We start from the raw sequence: 24,036 nt of genomic DNA, 5'->3' as shown, positions 1-24,036 counted from the left end.
CAGAGGAGGTGACTTTAGCATTGTATGTTTTTGGGGAAGGCATTTGTGCATGCAAATACTCTTGGCCCGTTTAGCTAGCCTGCTTGATTTGCAGAGTAGTGTTGAATTGAGAAGCACATTTATTTTCAGTCAGTGTTTCTGCATTGCACATACAAAGGAAAGGAAGGTTGTGAAGGAAAGATGGTGGCCTGGCAGACACTTTTCCACTATGAAATAGAAATACAGGGTCATATAAATGGAATTAAAAACATTGAAAACTCATGCTTCCATAAGTAAGAAATTTAGTGAATACCTGATTTCTACATTGTGGTGAAGCTGCAGAGAAATTTTCTTAGAGCTCCACGGTGCTACCCAATTCTTTTCAGAAGCTGTCTCTCATCAAGGCTGGTATGTTTCTGTCACTCCTTTTATATATAAAACTTTTCTGCTTTTCTACTGCTTAACTAAACATTCTTTTGCAAAGTGGCAGACTTAGTCTCTATTGAGTGTTCACATCTTGTTGGTTTTTTGGATTTTTTGCCAGATTATTCAGAAGCTGTTCCTGGCCTCCCCACATCATATGCTGCTATCCTGAGAATCAAATCTGGTAGCTCATCTTTAGCCTCATTTAATTCAAAGAACAGACCACGATTAAGCAGTCCTTCATTAGGAAGTGTATCTTCACCAGGCTGGAGAGGAGCCACACAACATTATCACTCCCCAACAAACCTGTACCACTTCTCAGAGACCTTCAAACATGATGGTAAGTGTAGCTTTTCCCCTCTAAAACTTGGAAACATTTTTCAAAATCAGTGTATTTTTGTCAGCTTATTTCAGTGTTTCTCAGGCACAATTTTGAATTTTAACAAATGTCACAAGGAGGAAATGAGCTGCTTTCCTTTAGGCTCTTCAGAACAGTCTTAAAGTCACCAGTTAAAATATCCTTTTTTTAAAGATTCCTATGCAGAACTGCTTTATGCAGGTGTTGCTACATGAAAATAGCCAACCAGTGATTTGAAACTCCATTACAGCACAATTTCATCTACTAGTAAAATCTAAGCAAATTTTTCCCCTTGGAATCTTTTAATTTAATCATGAATGCCAGTAATATAAATTAAACATGAAGGAGAAACCTCATAAAATTACTTTTTCTCTAAATTATCTCTTCTGTGTAGTCAGCTGTGTCATGCATGTACTTATGTGCATGCTTGGATAGAGTTTCTGGTGTGATATGATGTCATTCACCTCTAAATGCAATAATTCATAGGAAAAATACATATTTTCCCATGTTTGGTTACATTTTAAGAAGCCACATTTGTAATTCCATTTCTTTAGTGACAATAATTACCTGAATTGCAGTCAAAAAAGATAGAAAGCCAGAAAGAAAAAAAGGAAGGAAGGAGAGGGAGGTGGGGAGGGAGGGAGAGATTAGAGGATACATAAGCATAAATATATTCCTCATTTACATCTAAGGATGTAAAATAGGAAAGAATTGTGATTAATAGTGTGCAGTTCAATGAAATTCACACAATATCATGAGTGTGATAACAGGTTACTTTTTGACTCAACAAAGTCTTATTTTTTTCCCCAGAAAATGTTTTGCTTTTATTGAAAATTAATGGTGTATGCAAGTGGTTTGTGTAGAAAAATGGCTAATATACAAGCATAAAAATGTTCCCTGAAGAAAGTTTGATCTAGAAAAGAAACAATTTTACCCTGTCAGCAGATAAATTCTGTTTGATACCACTTTTGGGATAGGGGCATGTTTCTACGTTTGTCCTGCCGCTGTAATATTCATTTAAGCAGTGACTAGAGTGAACTCAGTTTTTTCCTATTCACCAGACACTGATAACTCCTCCCTGACAATCTTTTAAGAACAGGTTAAAATTATTGCCCATTATTAGAACCATAGTCTATTATCCTGATCTTTTATAGCATGAATTTCTAAAGACTGAAGGAGAAAGCAAAAAAAAAAAAAAAATACAGATTATTTGAATAACATAGTGCAAGCTAGAACTAGAAATCCTGGACATCTTCAGAAAGCACAGTGAGATCATAGCTCAGGGATGATCATTGTACCGTAGATAGGATCTATGATTTAGGTGGGCGATCGTGACTCTCCTCAAAACACTGGGGCCACATTGCAGCTCAGCAGTTGAGACTCATCAGTTTCTCAGGAGCAAGTGAAAAACCACTGACTGTAGACTGTAAAAGGGCCGTACCTCATAAGCCTAATGAACAGAGTATTTGACCAAGAAGAGAGGAACACCATTCTTCTGAAGACTACACAAAATGGCCCTAGGAGATTTATTTCGCTTACAGATCTTAGCATATGCAGCTGTGTAAACACTTGTAGAAATAGGTAAATCTGAGTCACCTTAGGATATTTAAAAGCCCTTGATTAACTGAAGTGCCTGCATAGCACAAGCATAGGTATGAGACAGTATTTAGAAAAGATCAGCATGCGACCAAGTAGGATAATCTGCATCATCTAAGAAGACTTGAACACATCTGTCATGGCAGCTGAATGTAACTAATTTTCTAAACCTCTCTCAGTTCTGTTAATAGCTTGATCCTGAATAAATATCTTTGATATTTAGAAACTGAGAATTTTACATGGAATATTGTGAGAATAAGTGAATCTGTCATTACACTTGTATTTCTAAATTTCTTGATATTGATTTAGTCTAAAGGTACTGTTTTGGGGTTTTTTTGTTTTTTTTGGTTTTTTTTTAATTTTAGTTTTACAGGTCTTGAAGTAAGGCCATTCTAGTTATCATCCTAAAACTGTTATGTGATGATAGAGTTAAGTGGTCATGTTTACCAGCCAAGGCTTCCTAAATGAGGAACTGTTACAGCAAGCTGTGGTAAAAAGACACCACTGCTTCAAGTGAGAGGACATTTTTAGGAAGAGATAAAACATGTTTTAGATTATCATAATGTAGAATTTGCATAATTCAAAAGGTCTAATATATGGCATAAATTCAGGAGTGAAGTTTGTCATGAAAAACACCCAAGAATACTTTTATTAGCTGCTGAATTATACCAGCTCTCAAGTGACTTCTCAAATTATTTCCCAGCAGACATGTTCAAACACCTGACATGGCTTGTAATAAGGATCCTTTTATACTGACTTGATGCTATTTCATTTGCACTTTCAATTCAACATGTGTTTCCTGATATCTTAAATTAAAAGAGCTGTGCTCTAGCTCACTGCTGACTTTAAATTATCTGGAATTATTTAGCGTAAACATGCAGCTAAGGCAATGTGGTCCTTCTGTTCAAACTATGTATCAATGTGTAAAGTCATGACTAAAAAATGTGAATAAAAAGTATGAATTATTCATTAAATACTCTTGAAGAATCATAAAACTGCAAACTCTTATATTTTCTTACTGTTCCAAAAACTTTTGGAATTGCTGTAGTAAAGATAATTGAACTTAACCTTGAATAAGGACTGTCTTTGTCCTTTCATCTTTGGTTTGACACATTTTGCAAGAAAATGAAAAACAGAGTCTGTCACAACTGAAAGTGTTTGAATCAATGAACCCCAAGATATGCAAGATCTGAATGTAATTTTTCTAAAATGAGAATTCCTGTTTACCCACCATCTGCTAGATTCAGCACTTACCAGTCTGAATTATAGACACAAACTACTAATGTTTTTTTCTGTTACTAAAAATATTTTACAACATTGATTCATATGGCATGCAGTTTAGATATTATAAGCTAAATTTAGAAGAGATTTATTTGTTTAGGAATAGAGAAAGCATTTTCAAGAAACAGTAAAATCTTGTATCATCTTGCTTATTAAGCAAATAAACATGTTTCAGAAAAGGTAAATCTGAAAATATGAGAAAATAAGTTAATCTTCTTTGCATTAAAAACTTAATAATGCCTGTACTGTACAATCTTCCACCATGCAGCTCACTAGAATCAATAAATATACCTTGAGGCACATGTATCAGCCTCAGTTTACCTCAAAAGGAGTCTCAAAGTTTTTCAGCTTTTAAATTGACTGATTCACAGTTTAAAAATTAAAATATGTTTTTAGAAATGCATATGTTGCAAATATACATATGTGTATATGTGTGTATGTGTATATGTATATATATATATATATATATATACATTATTGTAAATTTCAGCAACTTCTGTTAATTTCAAAATATGTTACAGAGAGATTTAATTATTTAATTACTGGAACGTATTTTGCCTTGATGAATTTGTGGGCTTCTTTTAGATTTTATTGAAATTTTGAAATATCTAATATTTTGACATATGATAGTGATATTAGAATGAATAGTATTTTTTTATTTCTTTGGGGTAAAGATGAAAGACTGTATCATAGGACCTACCTGTAAAATATGTATTGCCACTGAAGTTAATACAGTTTTTCAGTGTTTAAACAAAAAACCAAAACAGCTTCTAGCTTTTATCGGGGGAAAGAAATAGGTTTCCATTTAAATCAGTGTGAATATATATAAAAAATATTTCTGAATATACTGGACAAGTTTCCTGTCTGGTTCCATGATAACAAAGGTAATCAGATGATCCATTCAAGCCATCAGCTGACTGAAGTTCATACAAGCATAAGCTGAAAATCAAGAATGGAAAGACAGAAATTCAAAAACAAAGTTGATAGAAAGTAGCATCATAGTGTGATCCACCTCTACCAAAAAGAATCTTTCAATTTGTAGTACCAAACTGAAATGAAATGGCTTTGCTTAATTTTAATTACTTCTTCTTATATATAGATTTCAGCAACATGTATAGCCTTATCAACAACAATTTCTTCAACCTTATTAGTGTGTACTGAACACATTAATATCTAGCTCATTGGGATGTAGTTTGGTCTGCATTGTGTCTAGTAGGTACTTTTCAGGATAGGCCCTGTATGCAGAGTAAAATCATCTGTATTTTACAGTGGAATATCGGTTAGTGATCCCTCATTTTAGGCTGCTTTAGAAGTTCTATCATTTTATATTTCTTGTGTAGCTTTTCTTTAGAAAATTCTTCCTTCTCTACATGGGCTCAAGAAATCTTTGAAACATGGGGATGAAAAATAGAGCAATAGGAAAGCATTCTTCCTGGTCCTGTAAAAGTGCTTCTAAAGGGACAGGAGCAGAAGGGGCGGAGACTGAAGGAATACTTCCTTCCCCATATACAAAGGTTACCTGAGCATATCCTCTCGCATAATGTGTCTGTTGCTCCTTCCCACCAGTAACTCAGACTGAGAAGATGGCTCCATGACTGATTAGGCCAGTCACGTATCTTGGAGGGTACTTATTCAAGAAAACATTTATAATGACTTAAGTTCTTTTCCTCCTTAGAAGTACAGCATTTAGAATTATCCAACTAAAAGTAATAGTGTCCGTGCACCTTCATTGCAGGAGTTTGAACAGGGTCATATTTTTTTCCTGTCCACTTCTGTGTTCCCAGGGTTCCAGGAATTAATTAATTTTCTCAGTGTATTAATTGACCTGTATTTTTATCAACAATGGTGGCAAGAAAGTAACTGTTGAGGAATTACACTATTTCAATTGCTACAGGATTCAAAGTACAGGAAACATTATTCTCATCAGCAGTTTGTTGTAATGATATCTGCATTGCTCAGAAAGAAGAACTAAAGAACATCTGAGGTTTTTTTCTTCATCAGTAACTGAGGGAGAGAATAAAAGTAGGAAAGAATGTCTGTAGATAAGAGAGAGAGAAACCACACTTTGACTACTGTGAGTTGCAGGATACTGATTCTAGTTTACATTCCCATGAGGATTTAAACACTTGGTACTAGAGAGTCACATGTTCCAGAAATTTTATGTGCAGAAGTGCTGTAAGGAAAACACTGGCACTCAAAGAAATCGAAGAAGTGCTCTGAAAAATATTCAAGAATTTAAAAGAGGGATTTCTTCTTATATCTTGAACGTTTTCCATATCCTTGCCTTTCTTAAAAGTTGTGAGGGGACCACAAAATAGCTGCCGCACTGCTAGTTGCAGAGCACACCTGTATTCCCAAGACTCTGTGATAAATCACTGTTCTTAAATAACATAGCATTTAAAACAACTAGTTTTCTGTATCTTGTTTAGTAAAAACATCTATGAGGAAAGGAAATATTTCCCTTTAGACATTATAATAGTAAATTGAAATATATGCATGCTAGCATGCATATTGAATATTCATTTAATTTTATGTTCTTGATAAGTTAGAAAGAAAAAAATGAGGTGTGGGGCTCAAATCCTGCTATGCACACTCACGAAGGACTATCCTGTTAAAGAGTATGGGTCACAGTTAGCTGTGAACTATAGGTGCAAAAAAAAAACCATGGGCGCAAAAAAACCTGATGTTTTTGGATCTCTGAAGGCATCAGAAAACATACATGAGCTTATATATCCATTTGTACAAAGATATATACATAAACACAATAAGAAAATGAGGGCAATAAGGATGAGGTCAGGGATATTTCCCCAAAAAGGCCTCACAAAGCAGAAGAGCCAGGCAATGGTTCATGAATCAGAAAGTTTTATTCCAAAGCCACGCAGATGGGTTGGGTTGCTCCCCTCTCTCTGGGTTCAAGGGAGTTTCCAGCTGTCTGTGGGACCATGGTGTGCTGCAGGCTGGGGCTGGAGGTGTTTCCTTGCCCTAAGGTCGATGGCTGAGTCAAAAGTTGCAGAAATCTCTGTCTGAGTAGCTTAGGGAGAGGACAAGGGTGTGTCATGGTCTGGTCCTGCACTTAGCCAGCCTTGCATCTTTTTCTTTTCTTTCCAGCAGTCCTAGATTGTGATATCATATTTTATCTCCAGAGTCCCTCCTAGGGAGAAGACAAAATCATTAGTCTTCATTAATATTCACCCTATCCATATGCCTACTAATCTGCATGAAATAACACCTAAATCTAAAGACATTATTTAAATTTGTTATCCCTAATTAATTTTTGGTTTTGCTAAACTCTAGCTCAATGTCAGTTCTGTTTACTTTCACTGACATACATTAGTGTTTTCTTTTGTGCAATGCAAGAAGTGACCAAATGATAAAAAATCGACACACTGTGTTTGTACCAACATTTTCCTTTATTAAAATAAGTTTTGCCAGCTGAATCAATTTCTCTCATGGCATTTTAAGATGTACTTCTCAAAATCCATTACTGGAGTTCTTTTGTCTTCAGTAATATCAGTACTTATCAGAAGTCACTTATTGTGATTGATTTGTTTGTGGGTTGTTTTTTTGGGGTTTTTTTAATATGCAGATATTTGTTCCAGAACACAGATTTCTGCCAATAAACCCCAGCAAAGCAATGTACCTACACATTATTATAAATATGCAAAACAGCAATCCATACTCCTTTACAAAGTCCTACAAGTAGGGCTAATAAGCTGGAAAATTATGGGAAAGAGATATTACTAATTTCTTCTGCTTTTATTAGCTGACTCTATGAATCAACAGGCTAATTATTTGAATCTATTTCAGCAGAAGCACACATACCGGAAAATATAGGTATTTTCAAAATCGGCATTTGAATAGTAGTATAAAAAGACAAAACTGAAGTGTATAATAAGTGTGTAGTCACTAAAAAGAAAGCTTGAAAAGCATAATGGGGTCTTATGTCATTTTTTTACTGTATGATAGGGGAGCTGAGAAACCCCAAATGGAAGAATTTAAAGACATGGAAATTTCAAATCTCAAAACTAACGTGCTATGACCTATGTCTCCCACAATTCTCATCCTTTTCAGACTCCAAGTCTTTCTTTTCTGTACCAAGGCTTGTAGCCCCATTTACTTTTTCCTGTCTCCTCAGATTTTCTGAGGCTGTAAGCCTCAGAAAATATGAAAAAGGTTATTATTAGTATGATAAAGTATTAAATTAGTATGATAAAGTTTGCAGTTCCTAAAACTGTGAAAGCATAATGTGTTTGAAGCTGTGTGAAGTTGGTAAAACAATGTAGTAAATAATTTTCAGGCGAGTGACCAAACCCCAATTCTTCAGGTATACCTTTTATCACTTCAAGCTGCTGTTGGTAGGACAAATACAGCAGGACCTTATAAAATGCTTAATGAGGTGTGCTGTCCTCAGTAAGAACTGGAGGACATCTATCCCATGAACACAGGAAACCCTAAAACCAACAGAAAAAACCCTGCTTCCATATGTTTCATTGCAAGTAGCAGGACAATGCCACTACCGCTCTGCAGACAGGCTAGTGCTTTAAGGACGAAGAACAGCATGTGATTAAAACATCCATGAGTCTGGAGTAAGCCTAAAAATATTAAAATTCCACAGGCTTCTGGTACACAGTGGGAATTTTATTCATTCAGACCAACATGACAGGAATACTCTGCTTGTGACCTTTTACTTTTCTGAAGGCTTACGCTACTCACTTTATAATATGAATGAACTGGAATCACAGATGTGTTCTATGGGTCTGTACAGCTTTTTTTAGTTCAGAAATGTAAATTCTTATCAAGATAAAGGTACATGCCAAAATTAGACAAGACAGTGGAGGAAAATGAAATGTCAGATTTAGCTATATATTATTTAATAACAGACACCATTTGCTGCCGTTAATTTTCCAAGTGATTTTTCTTAGCATTCCTTGACATAAGAAAGGGGAATTGTGTATTAGTTTTCTGTGGAAAGGGGAGGGAATATTGTGTATCAGTTTTCTGTGACATAAGCTGCTGCAAGCAGTAGGAAATTTTTTGTTTACCTTGCTCCCTATAAGCAGAGTTAATTCCTCTTAAGTCTCTTGAGCTTCTCACTAGACTTCAGGCCAAAATATATCTGATGAGAAAGCCATTCTTTGGCATAATAAACTCTTAAATCATACTATATGGTTTATGCTTCACTTAGTAATATATTATATATTTCTTCCTTGTCTTTTTTTTCCTTTCAATAATTGCTTTTTAATGCAACATCTAAATTAATGCAACTCGAACCTTCAGAAAACAAATATAATTATGCATACTTTAATCTCACATTATAAAATCTACAACACATTTGCATTTTTTGAGCTTTCCTAAACAGTAGCATTTATTTTTTTGACAGAAAGTGTTGATTATGGGCCGGTGTTTGTACAAGAGCCAGATGATATGATTTTTCCAACTGATTCTGAGGAAAAGAAAGTGTCTCTGAATTGTCAAGCACGTGGAAATCCTACTCCTACGTACAGGTACCTGTTTTAGAATTTTATTTTTTTAGCTTTCAGAATTTTAGCCACTGTAATCCTACTCTGAGAATTAATGTATTTTGGCGAGAAACAACAGAAACAGCTCTCTGACACTAGTAGTTTTCCTGACTGAATGCTTTTTGTGATTCTGAATAAGCAAGAAGCAGAAATGGCAGTGATTAAGGCAAAACAATATTTTTAGTTTCAAATTATATACTCTCAGCATCACTTCTATCCATGCGGAGAGATTCCTTTTGTCCAGCTTATTGAATTGTGTCTGCGACAACTGACAAAAAAAAATTAATTCTTTGGGTTTCTTTTTTATTTCTAAAAATCTATAAAGCTACAAAATACTATCCCAACATATAGGGAAGTCAGCAAAGTATATGCACATTAAATGACATGACTTGGAACTACAAGATACCATGGCTGCGTCAAATCTGGTTGTTTTCCACTCACAAGCCTACCATTTTATTCCTCTGCAACCATCACCTGTTGCTTATTTTTCCATACAGGCTTGTAGGCCACAGTTATCCATTATTCAGGCTTTTGATGACACATCTGTGAGCCTCAGAGTGCAGTTTATTGATGGTGCTCACTTACAGGAGGTAGCAGTATGTTGCAGTCACCTTACCCATTTGCTATATCTGTCTCTGCTCATATTTTATGTAAATTGCTAGTGATGTAAGAGGGCTGGGGGAACATATGGTTAGTTATTTTTTCCCACATACCTTTCATCTTTTCTCATAGAATCATTCTTCAATTACAAAGGGAACATAAGGACTTCTATTGTGTTTTATCATAAATGGCAATCATCAATTCTGCCTTTGGTCTTTTACCTTTTACCCTTATTTAACTTGTGGATTCTTCAGAATTCTGGTTGAATTTTCCTTAGAGCTATTTGAATCAGAGCTCTTGCATTTCTATAACTTGAAGAAATCCAGAAGCAGTACCATCCTTAAACATTACAACCATTCAATCTGCCTCTTTGCAACATATGAACTCATTAAATGGATCTGATGCATGACACAAGCCACGTCCTCCCCCAACAGCACAGGCATGACTAAAACATGTGACATGGGATGAGGAATGAGTATCCAGAAATTCTCCAAACTAGAATGGCATGAATTCCTCACTATGTAGTATGAAAGCTATGTTGCATTTTTCTTTACTGACATTCCATGAGTAAATTCTGTTACCTACTGGTGATTTTTGATCATTAAAAAAAGAGAAAAAAAGGGGATTAGTGCCACACGTTGTGAATGTGTCGTCGGTCCATTAAACATAGCCTGTGACTATGGGGAAAAAGGCACAAATTCACCCCCAAAAGAGGAGAGTCCTATATTCAAGTCTCCCCAAAAACCTCATTATTCTTGTAGAAATTTTGTCTGTGGAGAATTTATGCCATCTCCTTTCTTTCTTCATCCAACCATTTTTTGTGTATTCCCAGTGGAATGCAATCAAAAAATACAGACTTTCAGGATGTTTTAAAGGGTGACTAAATTTTGTCTGAGGAGAACCTATGCCATCTCCTTTCTTTCTTCATCCAACCCTTTTTTTTGCATTTTTCCAGTAGAATGCAATCAACAAATACAGACTTCCAGCATGTTTTAAAGAGTGACTACAAAGACAATAAGGATTCTTTCTTCACAGGGAGCTACATGGAGAAGGCAAGAGGCAAGAAAGTTTCATACTCCTCAGTAATTCACTGAAGCCTTTTAAGATGCAAACAAACAAAAATCCTCTTGTCTATACTCCATTTTCAATATAATGCTGGAGAAAACAATCTTTTAAAATCTTTTCCAACCTGGGATGCTTTACAGTTTTTTGATATCCATTTCTTCAATTCTCCAGAGATTAATTGGTGTCACCAGCCTCATAAGCAAACTTTCCCAACTGTTGATTGGGAAAGCAACAGGAAGGAGAGATTAAACTCAAAAGGCCTAACTCAAACAGCCCAGTTTATCTTCTCCTGCTGGCACTTATCTGGGCAGCATTTGCAATGCACACTACCATTGAAAGGGAGGGAAAAGAAGTAAAAATTACTCTCTGAGGAAGATACTATTCTTCAGGACAAATGTAGAGGGAATTTAGCCTCAAGAGATCTACAGATGTACAAAGTTTTTTGAGTATGTCACTACCTAACCACATTACCAAAGGCCCTGGCCAGCTGCACTGGACCTTTATTTACATGTGCTCTGAGGCATGTGCTGCTAAGAATCATTTTTGGCCAAAACCAAAGCACAGTATGTATTTATTCAAATTTATATTAAAAGAACACTTAAAGCACTCAAAAATTTCAATATTAAGTTATCTCTGCCTTTTTTAAATTAATTTCTTTAGTCTGTGTAATTTGTGTCCCAGTGTTCATAACCTGTTTACAATTTTTTCTTTTTGTTCTTGGAAATTACTTTGTTTTAATGGAATGGAGAATGTTCGCATCATTTCAGATGCTCCCCCTTTCAAAAAACTTTGTGTCTCCTTATCCAAACTCTACTCCTGAAACAAACAAACTCCTGAAATAACAGGTTTTAATTTATTGACTTTCAGTCATTGAGGCATTTTGATACACTGTTAGGGAATAACTCCCTGAGATAAACTTGTTCTGTTTGCTTAGCATTTCTGCAAATCATACCTTAGCATCACGAGTCAGGGGTAGTTCAATGAAGACAAAAACTGCAATCCCTTTGATGATGAACACAGACATTGACAAACTTCCTGTGGGATCTCACAGGTCAGCAGAGTTACTGAGCTACAAGCAGGTGTTGAATTCCCTGAGATGCCACTTAACTACACGGCTTTCACTGATTGTGAAACCCTCCATGGACTCTTTTACTTAGGACACCCATAAACTGGGTAGTAATTGTTTTGTCAGTTTCATTTACTGCAATTGAAAAAGTTTTCTAAAAATTTTTTTTTTTGTCTGCTTAAACCAGATTACAGTAATTTGAAATGTTATCTGTCACTTTTCTTCAAGAAAAAATGCATCTGAGTTTTCCTAACGATCTGTGAACTTGGAAGTTGTATTTTGGACAATTTTGTTGTTCTTCCAGATGAGTCAGGTTACCTATAAAAAAAGTCACCTAATTCAGTGTTTCTTTTCCTATAATGTGCATAGGTTTCATGAGGGGAATACAATCCCTCAGGATTGACCCCAAGATATGGAGGCAGGTAGCTATCAAGATCCAAAGTTTTGAGGTAGAATTCAAAGAATATATTTTTTAATTGAATTTAACTGAAAATAAAACTAAAGGAATAAAGCTAGTTTAACTGAATTTTGTGGCAGTTCTCATTTGGAAATACCAAATCATATTTTTTTTTTCCTTTTCCCTATCTAACTTTCCATTCAAAATCAATTACTTTTGCATTTTTTTCCACATATGATATATGACAAAGATATATGTAGAAAAAGTTAACTTTTTTTATGATTTCATTCAAAACAAAAAAAGCTAATAATCAAATGTTCAAATTAAAAATTCCTTTCCTATTTACCCATCTTTATATGTTATCTATTTAAAAACACAGTTAATCCTACCAAACTTCCGCTGCTATCCTTTAAAATATAAATAAATTTTCAACACTGTTTCATTTCTAACATTCAGTGAAGCAGAGGTGCTCTGCAATCAAAAGTCCAATTGTGAAAAGAAAGGACATATAGGAGATTCGCAGTTTATCCAAATTCTGACAATTCTGACCTTTGGATTAAGAAATATTCACCACTGCAGCTGAATGTTGCTCTCTGTACCCTATTCACCATGAATGTTAACAAGATTGGGTGAATTAATAATTATTTTGCTTTGTTAAAGTTGTCTCTGGAGTCTAAATGTAGCCAAGTTCTTCCAGTCTTTGCTGATCTCTGGCAAAGCTTTTAAGTTCCTGGAAATTTCCCAAGCCAACTTAGAAGCTGCAGAATGACAGCAAAAGAATAATGAAAGAGATATCTGGGCGTTTTAATGATTTTACCCTATCTGTTTACACTGCTTATCTCTTCTTTGCATTCTTACAATTTCATGTAATTACACTTTGACAAAAAAAAAATCTGAAAGTCTTTATATGTGGATGTTTTTCTTTTATTCAGAAACTGCAAACACACACATATAAGAGGTTATTCCAGAGTGCTGAAGTCTATTAATCTACCACAAAAAATATTTTCACCTGCAGCCAGGGGACAATTGCAGGGTTTGTTGCTTCAGTCTTTTGATATGTATGGGAGGCTGAGGCTTTTTGGCAGACAATATCTGGGACAGGTGGGAAACACAACCCATGAAACCACTAGCACAACTGAAAAATTATGAGACACTCAGGTTACTTCTGAAACCTCATAAAAATAAGTGTTTTTTCAGGAATCATTCAAAACTTTGCCTCAGTTGGGATACTTTCAATGTTTCCTACAGCCTGGTTTTTTCCATCTTGTCTTCACTCCTGTCCTTGAATTTACTGCTCAGGCTTATTATTTCACTCCCAAACACCTCCCAAACTCAGCATTCTTTATTCAGATTGTTTATTTGTTCTTAGTTTTCATGTACCTAGTGGCCGCCAGGAACTGCCCTTGACCACCCAGCAGTTAATTCCAGTCTTCTATTCCAGTCTTTGAATTCTGTGTATACTGATTCAGATGATATTATTTTGCCTTTGTCTGTTGCCAAAATCCTATATTGTATAGCAGCCTATGTACATCAATCTACCTCCCTGCTCTTCACAGGTCTTGCTCTTCTTTTTGCTGTATTTAAATGAGGTATCTCTGTTTCTTGGGCTGAGAAGATCAAATGCTGAAAGAATGGAAAAAACCTTTCCTTGTTTGTATGCAGTGCAGTACCTGTAAGCTCAGCTAAGGCTTTAATGATAGAAAATGAATTAAAACTTTGATTATCATAAGCACAGTAAAATTACCATTTTTGACATAAAGGATGCATATGCTATGCAGTTTTCAATTCTTAAGCCCTTGTGAACATTAGGTTTTTTTGGGGGCAAAAGGAAGAAAAAAAGCAGAGATCATTATTTTCATTCAGCATAGGCAAAACAAAGAATATCCCTTTTCTTCAGAGACAGAAGATCAGGTTTTGCTTGTGTTTTTTGCTTTCAAGTTTTGCCAGGTTAATGTATTGCTGCACAGGACATCTTTGAATAGCTGCAATTACAACTGGAGCTGTCAGATTCTGTGTCCTAAGCTTGATCCCTTCCCTTGGCTATTAAATGCTCAAGCAGTCTTTCAGTGGGGTTTTTTTGTTTGTTTTTTTCTTTTTCCCCGAAGATGGCTTCGAAATGGAACTGAAATCGACATTGAAAGTGATTATCGCTTCAGTTTAATAGAAGGAAGTTTGATCATCACCAACCCCAGTGAAACGAAAGATTCTGGACAGTACCAATGTTTAACTACCAACATGTTTGGCAGTATTTTAAGCAGAGAGGCTGTTCTTCAGTTTGCATGTGAGTAACATTTTTTTAAATATTGATAGATCAGACCTTTACATTGCTAGATAAGGCATTAAGTTGTAATTTGAATATGTTATACAAGTGACACTGACATTGTTGAGCTAGAATCTCAAAATTAGACATAAAATACTTAGTGGAAGGTAGCGATTTTCTGTAGACTTGTTACTTTTAAAATAGAATCATCAGGGAAAATAACTCTAGTACATGATCCCAAATGCTGTACTTTAATGGCATACTTGAATACTCTGCAGTGATGTATTTCACTCATTGCTAGTTTCCTGAAGCATCTATCATTTTGCAACACTCTCTGAGCAGGAAAGAAAGAACTGTAAACTTAGGAATAGAATGAGATAAAGTGCCCATATATCTATCGAATAGTATGCACCTTAACTGCTTTTTTCATGTATATATATATATAAATATATATGGTTTATGTCCTTGTTTTTGCATACATATCCTTTCATACATATACATATCCTTTCATACAATATAGAACTGAAGAGGTTTTTATAGTTGTTAATGGAAACCAAAAATGTCTTAGATTTTGTAATCATTCACTACAATATACTTCTCAGAAGCTGTCAATAGTTCATGATCCCAAGTAAACACTATGGTCTATCAAAAGGATGCTCTATATTCAAAAATACTAGCAGGAAAAACAGGGATTTCTCTTCAACCCTAAATTCCCCTCAGCACTTTATGGGAAGAAATCCAACATAATTTTATTAGTTTATCTAGATAAATCCTACCAAAAGTGGTTTTTAAGAGGAGGAGTGCAAAAAGAGCTCCATCCTAGTTTCTCAGATCCCGCTGAAAATAAGACAATCCCATTAAATATGAGGCACATCTTCATATAGCCACAGCTGGAAAAATGGGTTTAAGGAGAAGTTGCCATCTGCATGTCTACTAACACATCTGGTGGTGTCAAAAACTCAGCAGTGAGGTCTGATCTTCCCTTGATCCACCCCTCCCTGGTCAGGTCAGACTTCTTTAATTTATTGCTTAATCATTATCTGCTGCATCCTACGTCAAGGTATTTGTTAGGAGATCATGGTACTATCCACCTGCTTCTGAGCTGGGAAGAACAATGACATTTTTAAAAATTTTCTCATGCCAGGGCAGCATGTTTAAAACTCTAAGCACCACAAGAGTATCATGGTATTATTGGACTCCAGTTTTGAATGTAGATTCTGAGAAAATCCAGCTGTATTTTGTCTTTTAGACAAGAAAATTATCCTACAACAAATCTCTTGGTTAGAGAACCCAACCAATGGTAAAAATACATGGTTCCACAGTCTGAACCTCGGATTTCTGTTCCCAGGTCAAGAGTAGGGCTAAGAGGTGGCTATTTAAACTCCAATTGGAAAAAAAATAGACGGAAAGTGAGAGCTGAAGCTCAAACAATTGAAGACCTTTGAGTTTCAACAATTGAAGACCTATGAGTTTCAATAGCTGCATCCACATCCAGTAGTTAATTCAGGCCCCCCATATTATTACCTTCTCCATTAAAATCAATTTAGATAAACTAAGTGACCAAAACAAAAAAGAAGCGATTTTGTTTTGAGGGTTTATTTTCATTGGATTTTTAAGTTTGTATTATCTTACACACCTACTTTTACAGGTATCAAAATTATTACATTTTAATGTCTGGAATGTGATTTCTGTTCATTAAAGTATTTGGAAATACTTATGTCAGTTTCTTAAGAAAGTTTAATGGCAGAATGCTATTTGGAAGTGCTGAAGTGTAGTAAATAATGTTGCAGGACTTGCATCAGAGAAAAAGCTGTTATAAGGACATAAAAATGTTTTTAATATTTTAAAGTTAGAGTACCAACTGATGGAAGCTCTTTTAGAAGAGTTTGTAAGAAACTTGTTTGCAAGAGCAATTTCAAGTTCAATGTGTATTTGTAGTTTAATTTTTATGTAGCATAATACTTTCATTCTGATCCTGTTTTAATGCTTCTTCAATTCCCTGATCTTAAATAGTTGGTGTTCATGTTGAAATAATATTTGTATTATGCAGCATCTCATATTTTTGTATTGTTTAAATTAATTCTAGTTAAATGATTTCACCACACTGTAAGCTCATACTAACATACCAGAGGCTTGTATCATGGAAAAATTGTTTTAATCAGATCCAAGGGCCACTTCTTTCAGTGCCTCACCACCTTTATAGAGAAGTATTTGTTGTTAACAGCTGGCCTGCATGGGTCCAGTTGATTTCAGTAAGACAGGAAGTAAAGCATCAGAATAGATTTTTTAAGGAAATATCCTAACCTTAAAGTAATTAAAGTAATTGATGCTCTACAGTTTTACTGGGATCCAATGGCTTGAAGGGTTATCTATAATACCAAGGAAAAGCAAAGCCATTTCTGACTGTGAGACAGAGAGCTACACATAATGGCCTTCATTTTCTTTTTTGTTTCTGAAAACCATGGATATTGATTCTAAAAGCTTAGAAACTTACCACATTCACAGGAAAAAAAAAAAAAACAACAAACAAAAATTAAGTTCATGTAATTGTTTGAATGCAATTCAAACAATTGGTTGTACCTCTTGGAAAATAGTTACTTCTTTGCAACTTCAAAGTTGTTCTTCTAATTAAAAAGAGAAATGGCATGCAGCTCAAACTGGAGCAGGGATCATTAACCAAGGTCCTTGACACCATCTTAAGGACAAAGTGTGTACTCTAAGGTGCCTATGTAAAAATACCATGAAACCTGAAAAAGGAGAGCATGTTTAATTCACTAGCCCTTAGTTCTCTCCCAGTTCCATGGCCAAAAGCCCTGTTGCTATGGTTATTATCATGTAATTCAGCAGTGGTGATGCACTGCAAATAAAAATGTTTATGTACTATATCATTTGCATATGTGCGCACAGTTAAAATAGGAAATACTTTGACATACTTATATCATATCTTTGGATTTGAAAGAGAAAGAGATATAAAGTGAACATTACTCTGTATATGTTTAGAGATATAATACTTGAAATAGCCCACTCTATCACTGGTTATTTTTATGGAGCAAAATTGGAAGACCAGTTATGTGCAGTTAAAGGTCTGCCTGAAATTTTAAACTACCACAGCAAATACTTATGAAGATTTAAACTCAATAGAAGTTCTCTTTTTCTTTTTCTTTGCATTTCCTATGATGTCTCATGCCCAAGGTCATGCTGGTTTATGCTATTTTTAAAGAGCAAGCAAAAAAAAAAAAAAAGAAAAGAAAACTATCGCATGCTGTAAATGAAATTAGAAGTATATTTTTTTCAATAAAAACAAAATCTGATGCACAACTGAAAAAAATATATATATTTCAGCTTGGCTAAGTCTATCTGCCTTACTTCAAAGCAACTGCATATTTTTGTATGTGGTTCCACAGCTTCTCTTTGGAGCAGTGTCCTAATAACTTTGGCTACAACAGCAGATGTAGTTTGTGCTTACTTTTGCCACATGTGCAATCTCTATATTCCATTAGGTCACAAAACAAAATTGCTTTCTTCAATCTGTGGCTTATTCAACCTTTCACAAGTCTACCATCTCAGTGATATTTACAGTCTGGACTAAAAACCTAAAGTGGTAGGGGAAAACAAGTTCTCACCTGTCATTTCTGGAATATCTCACTGCGATTTTATTAATCCAATTGCCACTGACTTCTTTGCATCATTTCCTTTTTTCTTTTACTAAATCTGTTTCATTCCCTTTAATCTACAGTGAAGGGTATTGATTAGATTTAATTTAAATGTCCCTTTCCAATGGATGATCTACGATGACTGACCAGTGATGTACAGAATAAAAGTCACCCATGCTGCAGACATATAAATCAATGGTTTCCTGAGGAGACAGCCGGCACATTGCCCATTCTATCACAGCACACTTTTGTCAATCTTTAAATTGACTTCACCTACTAAGAAATTAATTTAATCACCTATGTTTCCTTCCTGCCATCATGCTCCCTGGACACCTTATTTGGTATATATCATAATTTCCTAGCATTAATTTGTAAAGAGTTGATTTCTTTAAACCCTCTAGACTTGAGAAAACCCTTTGTTTCTCATGTTCACTCCAGAAGATGCAGAATTACAAAATGGCATTACAATAGCAACATTTACTTCAAAATCATATCAATCTAAACAGTTTTTGGTACTGTAAACGAAAGGTGAAAACTGAAGTGAGAAAAGAAATCAAAATGCAGGTTGTTATACTTTCAGTTTCAAAAGTGTCCCCGATCATCCAGTAATAAACTTTTAAGTTTGTGACTGCTCTGTTCTGAAAGCGTCACAGCTGTGTGAAGAATGTTACTGTATCAGTTAAGAGTAGCTACACATACAACAGTGACTTGCACTACAATATTTTGGATTGTTTTCTTCACTATCTCAATATGCTCTCTTCAGAAAATATATGCTTAAAAGGCACCTGAAAGTCATGTGTAAATGCCAGGAAAAGTAAATTTTGTGTAGAACTGTTTGCATTTTATTCATTAGCAATTTATTAATTTAAGAGTATCATTCGGTGAATTTAAAATTAATGTGAATTTGTCACACTCTACCAACAGTTTCAGCTGTTCTTTCCAGACACATTTTCCTAAATAATGTTCAAACCACTCACACATATCTACTTTCAAATTCTGGAATCTAGCCCTTTCTTTTTTTAAGAGGATCAAGAAATAAATTAACTGAAATATATATTTTTTCATATAAAAATGTTGAAAAAATATGTTTTCAGTCAGAGTAGAAGTCTGGAAAATTATATTTGTTTGAATTTTAGCTGTGATGATACTTTGTTGTTTAGTGAAATATTTGACTTATATAACTAAGTTCAGTGGTGCAAAATGCTAAGAACTTTGGCTCTAGTCTAAAAAGGCATTTCATTTTAAAGTATTTGCATAATCTTTTTGAAGCTGATGGGGTGATGTACGTCCTTAAAATTCAGCACATGCTTAAACTCTTTGTTGTTGTTAAACATAAGACTTCCTGAAGCAAGATTTGAAACAATCTGTATGGATTTGTTGCCAGTGTCATCATGACAGACACATAATGGGTTTAATTAAGCCTTCTGTCATTCATTTCTTGATTCTTTTTTTTTTTTTTTTTGAAGTGAATAAATAGCTTAGAATAATAAACTTTAGGAATAAAAAATAGCGGAACTCATTATAACTCATTTTAAGCAGCATTTCTCAAAGCCCTCCTGTTGGAAATTACATATCTATCTTGGTTCTCTGTTATGGCTATGGTGATTCTTAGATTAAAATTTGCCTCCAACCTCACTTTACATAGTGAAAATCACTTTCAGAATCCAATTCTGAAAACAAGTATGGTGAAATCAGTAAAATAAGCAGGTCATCTAAAACTGTGAAGACAGCATCCACTCTTTCTGAAAGAATGGCAAAATTAATGAATTTTAAGTTGTTCAAATTTCCAAAAAAAATCATTGAGTATTGCCAAACAGTAAACCCTCTGGGAGTCCAGCTATATTCAGGAGCGGTGTCCAGTGAAAGCTTTGGAAAAAAATAAGCAACTCATTTCCTGGAGCTCCCCTTCCACGGTATGCCTTTGGAAATGGCCTCCTGACCCTCCTTACCCTGTCTGTAATAGCATAAGATCAGATCTGATAGACTGCCTCTATGTTTCTGTCCTTTCAGTTGTGCTTTTGAAGCTGTCTGAAAATTGCAGTCAATTTTCATTTTTCCATTGCTACATCAGCATTTAAAAACCTTGCCTCTTCATTAAAACACTTTAAAGAGCAAAGGAAGCCCAATCCTTTCCTATCTGCAAAAGCAGGTGCTTTCTTTCACAAACACAAGAGAAAAGTGGAGAAATTATTTCATCTTCTGTGTGTTTTCTCAAAACAGTATCCTGTCATTTCCAAAAGGGGTTCTTTGTGCTAGTAAAGTAAGCATTCCCTAGCACTGAGAGCAAATCATATGTAAAGTTCCACATCCATAATTCTAAACTGATTTACCTTACAAGACACAGAGTACTTTTAAAGTCTCTTTTGAGAACAGTCCCTAGTCAATTCTGCTAACACCCAAAATGTTACAAGAATTGCCTTGGAGAAGGCTGTGGTCCTACCAAAGAATTCCGGGTACTCTTCCAATACAGTGACACTACCTGTGATGAAAATCCAGTGCAGGAGATTATTTCTTTATACCTTTCACTATATTACTTTATACAAAATCTTTGAAAGGCAAAGATATAAGACTTTCCTTGTTCTCCCAAAAAAAGTTTGTTCCTCTTTGACCTTAGAAACAACTCACTCATTCCTTAACTCCATGCTCTTGAATTTTCTGTGGTGAAATCATACAGCACCTCAGCCTGAGAGGGACATTTTGACGACATTGAGAAAGAAAAATCAAGAAGATCTAATACAGCAAATATTTTATTCTTAATTAAAATTAACATTTATTCTTTTGGATGATAGCACTAGAATGCAGGCAATGTGAAAAGTTGAGGTCAGATCCCTGATTAGGGATTATACATCAATACAGCACAGATTTGATACTTATTAGGATAAGTTACTAGCTTCAGAAAGGGGTATCAGTTCTGGATGTACTCCATTGAGCAACATTTATTATATCATTCTATTAGAATTGCACATAGGGATAACCTCAATCTCATTGTTCCTCGTATCCATCAAACACCAAAAAAGTTATGATTATTTCCAACTATTTAAGTAGAAATGAGATTTATTAATCTTGCCAAATTTATTTATTGCTACATAAGTTTTGATGCCAAAAAAGTATTCTGAGATGTAAGTTCTGCTTAGTCTTTTACTCTGAAAATGTACTTAACAACAGTACATTTTATATTTTTTGCTCATTGGAAGAATTAATAGAAGTCAGCCATGTAGAGAGACACAGTTTGAAATGTAATTACAGCAATCATTTAAAGATGCATAGTACATCTACTGACTTCTCATTTTAGCATTGTGCATTTCTCTGCAGGACTGGGAGGCTGGTGTTTAACCTGCCCATAACCTATCTCACCTATCCTTCACAATCTAATCTATCATGCTAATGAATCATTAGACTTGGCATTTAAATATAAATGACAGTAATTAAGAGCAGCATTACTAAACAGGAGAATTTTGTGCCAAGACCAGACAACACTTTGTAAATTTCCCTCACAAGTTCTAACTCAGACTGACTTTTGGAAATTACTGTGTCATCTCTCTACTTAGACCCTTCCAGGTGTAGCATATAGTGGTGACCACTATTGCAAATTCTTTCAAATGAAAATTTTACTTGAAATTTCTTGCACGCTATTTGCGGTGCTACCATGACATTCCTGCTCTCATTTTTCTCCCTCCTTTATCCTGACACAGATGTATTAAGGCTTTCATGAGAAACAAACCAGGCTCCTGGTCTCATTGAAAAGTAAAGTGGTCTGACTGGTTACTCTTCTGTTTATAAGTGCAGTGGCACAAGTACTTGTGGTAGTACAAAGGAAAGAGAAACACAAGCCTGGAACAGAAGAAGAGAGAAGTAGACAGGATATCTAAGCTGATTTAGGAACTGTACTCTTTATAAATGCAGTGGAGTCACTTTTGATGATACTTTGCAACTCATGGAGGAAAACTACTAGGAAAGAGTTGAGTTCTGTCTGAATTAATAAGACTGAAGAAGTGTTACTAGTATTATAAGTGTTATTATGAATAGAAGCCTACAATGAATAAAGGAGAGTGATCATCAAAGAAAACATCTGGAAGGTTGTGAAACACATGGATAATATGAGAATTAGGAGAAGTCAAGTTGAGTTTGCCTGGCAAAGGAAATGAAAGAGAATACATACAAGTTTTTTAGTTAAATAACTAAAAATTAAAAATAAGAGATAGTGGGATAAAATTAAAGTTAATCTGCATTAGACCCCAACTTCAATGGCTGCCTATGTTCAGTTTCTATAAGGACTGAGCATCTTGAAGCATGAGATAACAGTAACAGAAAATTGCATTTACTTTGGGAATGGGAGAAGACAACAATGTAAGAGTAAATCCAGAATTAAACTAGTTCCAACATCTATGAAATGTAGTACTTCAGTGACTATACTTTACAACAACGTGCAATTCCAAGACCAATTTGTCTTTTGTCCTTCTTGATGTTTTCACTAGTGTTGACAGCAGAACTCCAATTAAACCACCTAAAGATGCCAAGATGGGAAGTTTTGTCAACATGGAAGTTGTATTCTCAACTGAATAATTATATATTTTATTTTAGCATTTTGCATTCAAAATCATGATCATGGTAATACAACTGTTGATTTGTTCGTCATTTCTTGTAATTATTTTGAAAACAAAATCAAAATAATTTCCAGTTGTCAACTGACCAGTGACAAGGATAATATCAAAAGGCTTTGCAGATAACCACCATATGATGATAATGTCAAATTCTGTAACATTATAGTCTTAAATTCTGTGAGATTGGGTAGTTTTTTTCATGTCTGCCATCAACATCTATCAGCTTACAGTTTCTTCTACACTGGTTTTAAATGTGACTCTTTAGAAGTTGTTTTCATAGGATATGATGTGTATATATATACATATATATATATATATATATATATATAAAGAAGCAAATTCTTTCTATAAAATGTACTGTAATCTGTCTCCATATACAAACACACACACATGCACATACAGAGCTAAACAAAAAAAATCCCCCAAACAAACTTTTTAATTAGGTTTTAGCCCTACATCTCATCAAGCGTGCGAACACGTAAAAATGTCCTCAGGATTCTATAAATATGTAAATCCTGAGCCCACCCACATACCTACCACACTAATTAAAACAAAATACATTAAGTCAGAAATTTATATACTGTGTGTCTAGCTACACAATAAATCTTACAGTAAATTTTTTTAGAGTTGCAAGGTCAAACATCCAAGCTACAGGATGAGGGATCCATCATTGTCTATACAGTCTGAATTTTGCCTTGAATGCTGGAGTTCGGATATATAGAATTGTCACAAAATCTTCTTTTTTTGATTTTGGTGGAGGTTTTTTTCTTTTTTTTTTTTCTTTTTTTTATTTTATATTAGACACACTAGACTCAGGTCACAGAAGAATTACTGTGCACTTACTGAACAGTGTTCTATTTTCTATTGTTCAGAGCACAGCCCCCTGCCTTCATTAATTCAGACTATTCAAAATCTACTCTGAGGATGAAATTAATTTCCTCAGAAGCCTTTTATGGTGCTCATCATTACAGCATCTAAGTGCTTCATGAACATTAATACGTTTATTTTTACAGTGTTCCCGTGAACTGAGTAGATATTGCTATCTCCTTTTTATAAATGGAAAACTAAGACATGAGAGATTAACGTAAAATATCCAGTAATTTGGGGAGCTGTATATGAGCTTAATGGGAGCTGCTTTTCCCAAATGCTTAGAGGAGCCAGAACTGATCAGTCTCCTATTCATCACTCTGACTAATCTTTTTCTCAGCCTTCGTATCTGTTATATCTCAACCCTGCAT

General features: G+C 34.8%; 1 protein-coding gene across 6 annotated transcripts in view; it reads left to right on the top strand.

Moving 5' to 3' along the window:
- Window positions 1–24,036, top strand: part of CNTN5 (contactin 5) — a 608,827-nt gene that overhangs the window by 373,993 nt on the left and 210,798 nt on the right. For all 6 annotated transcript variants that reach the window (XM_054269695.1, XM_054269698.1, XM_054269699.1 and 3 more), the window contains 3 exons: window positions 524–742; window positions 9,018–9,141; window positions 14,390–14,565. In XM_054269695.1, coding sequence (XP_054125670.1) covers window positions 524–742; window positions 9,018–9,141; window positions 14,390–14,565 — 519 coding nt within the window. The remainder of the gene's footprint in view (window positions 1–523; window positions 743–9,017; window positions 9,142–14,389; window positions 14,566–24,036) is intronic.

The sequence above is a fragment of the Melozone crissalis genome, unplaced genomic scaffold (assembly GCF_028551555.1).
Source record: "Melozone crissalis strain CALT ecotype California unplaced genomic scaffold, PUWL_Pcris_2 ptg000008l_1, whole genome shotgun sequence".
Lineage (NCBI taxonomy): Eukaryota > Metazoa > Chordata > Aves > Passeriformes > Passerellidae > Melozone > Melozone crissalis.
The sequence above is the reverse complement of the archived record's forward strand: the minus strand, read 5'-3'. Positions and strand labels throughout refer to the sequence as shown.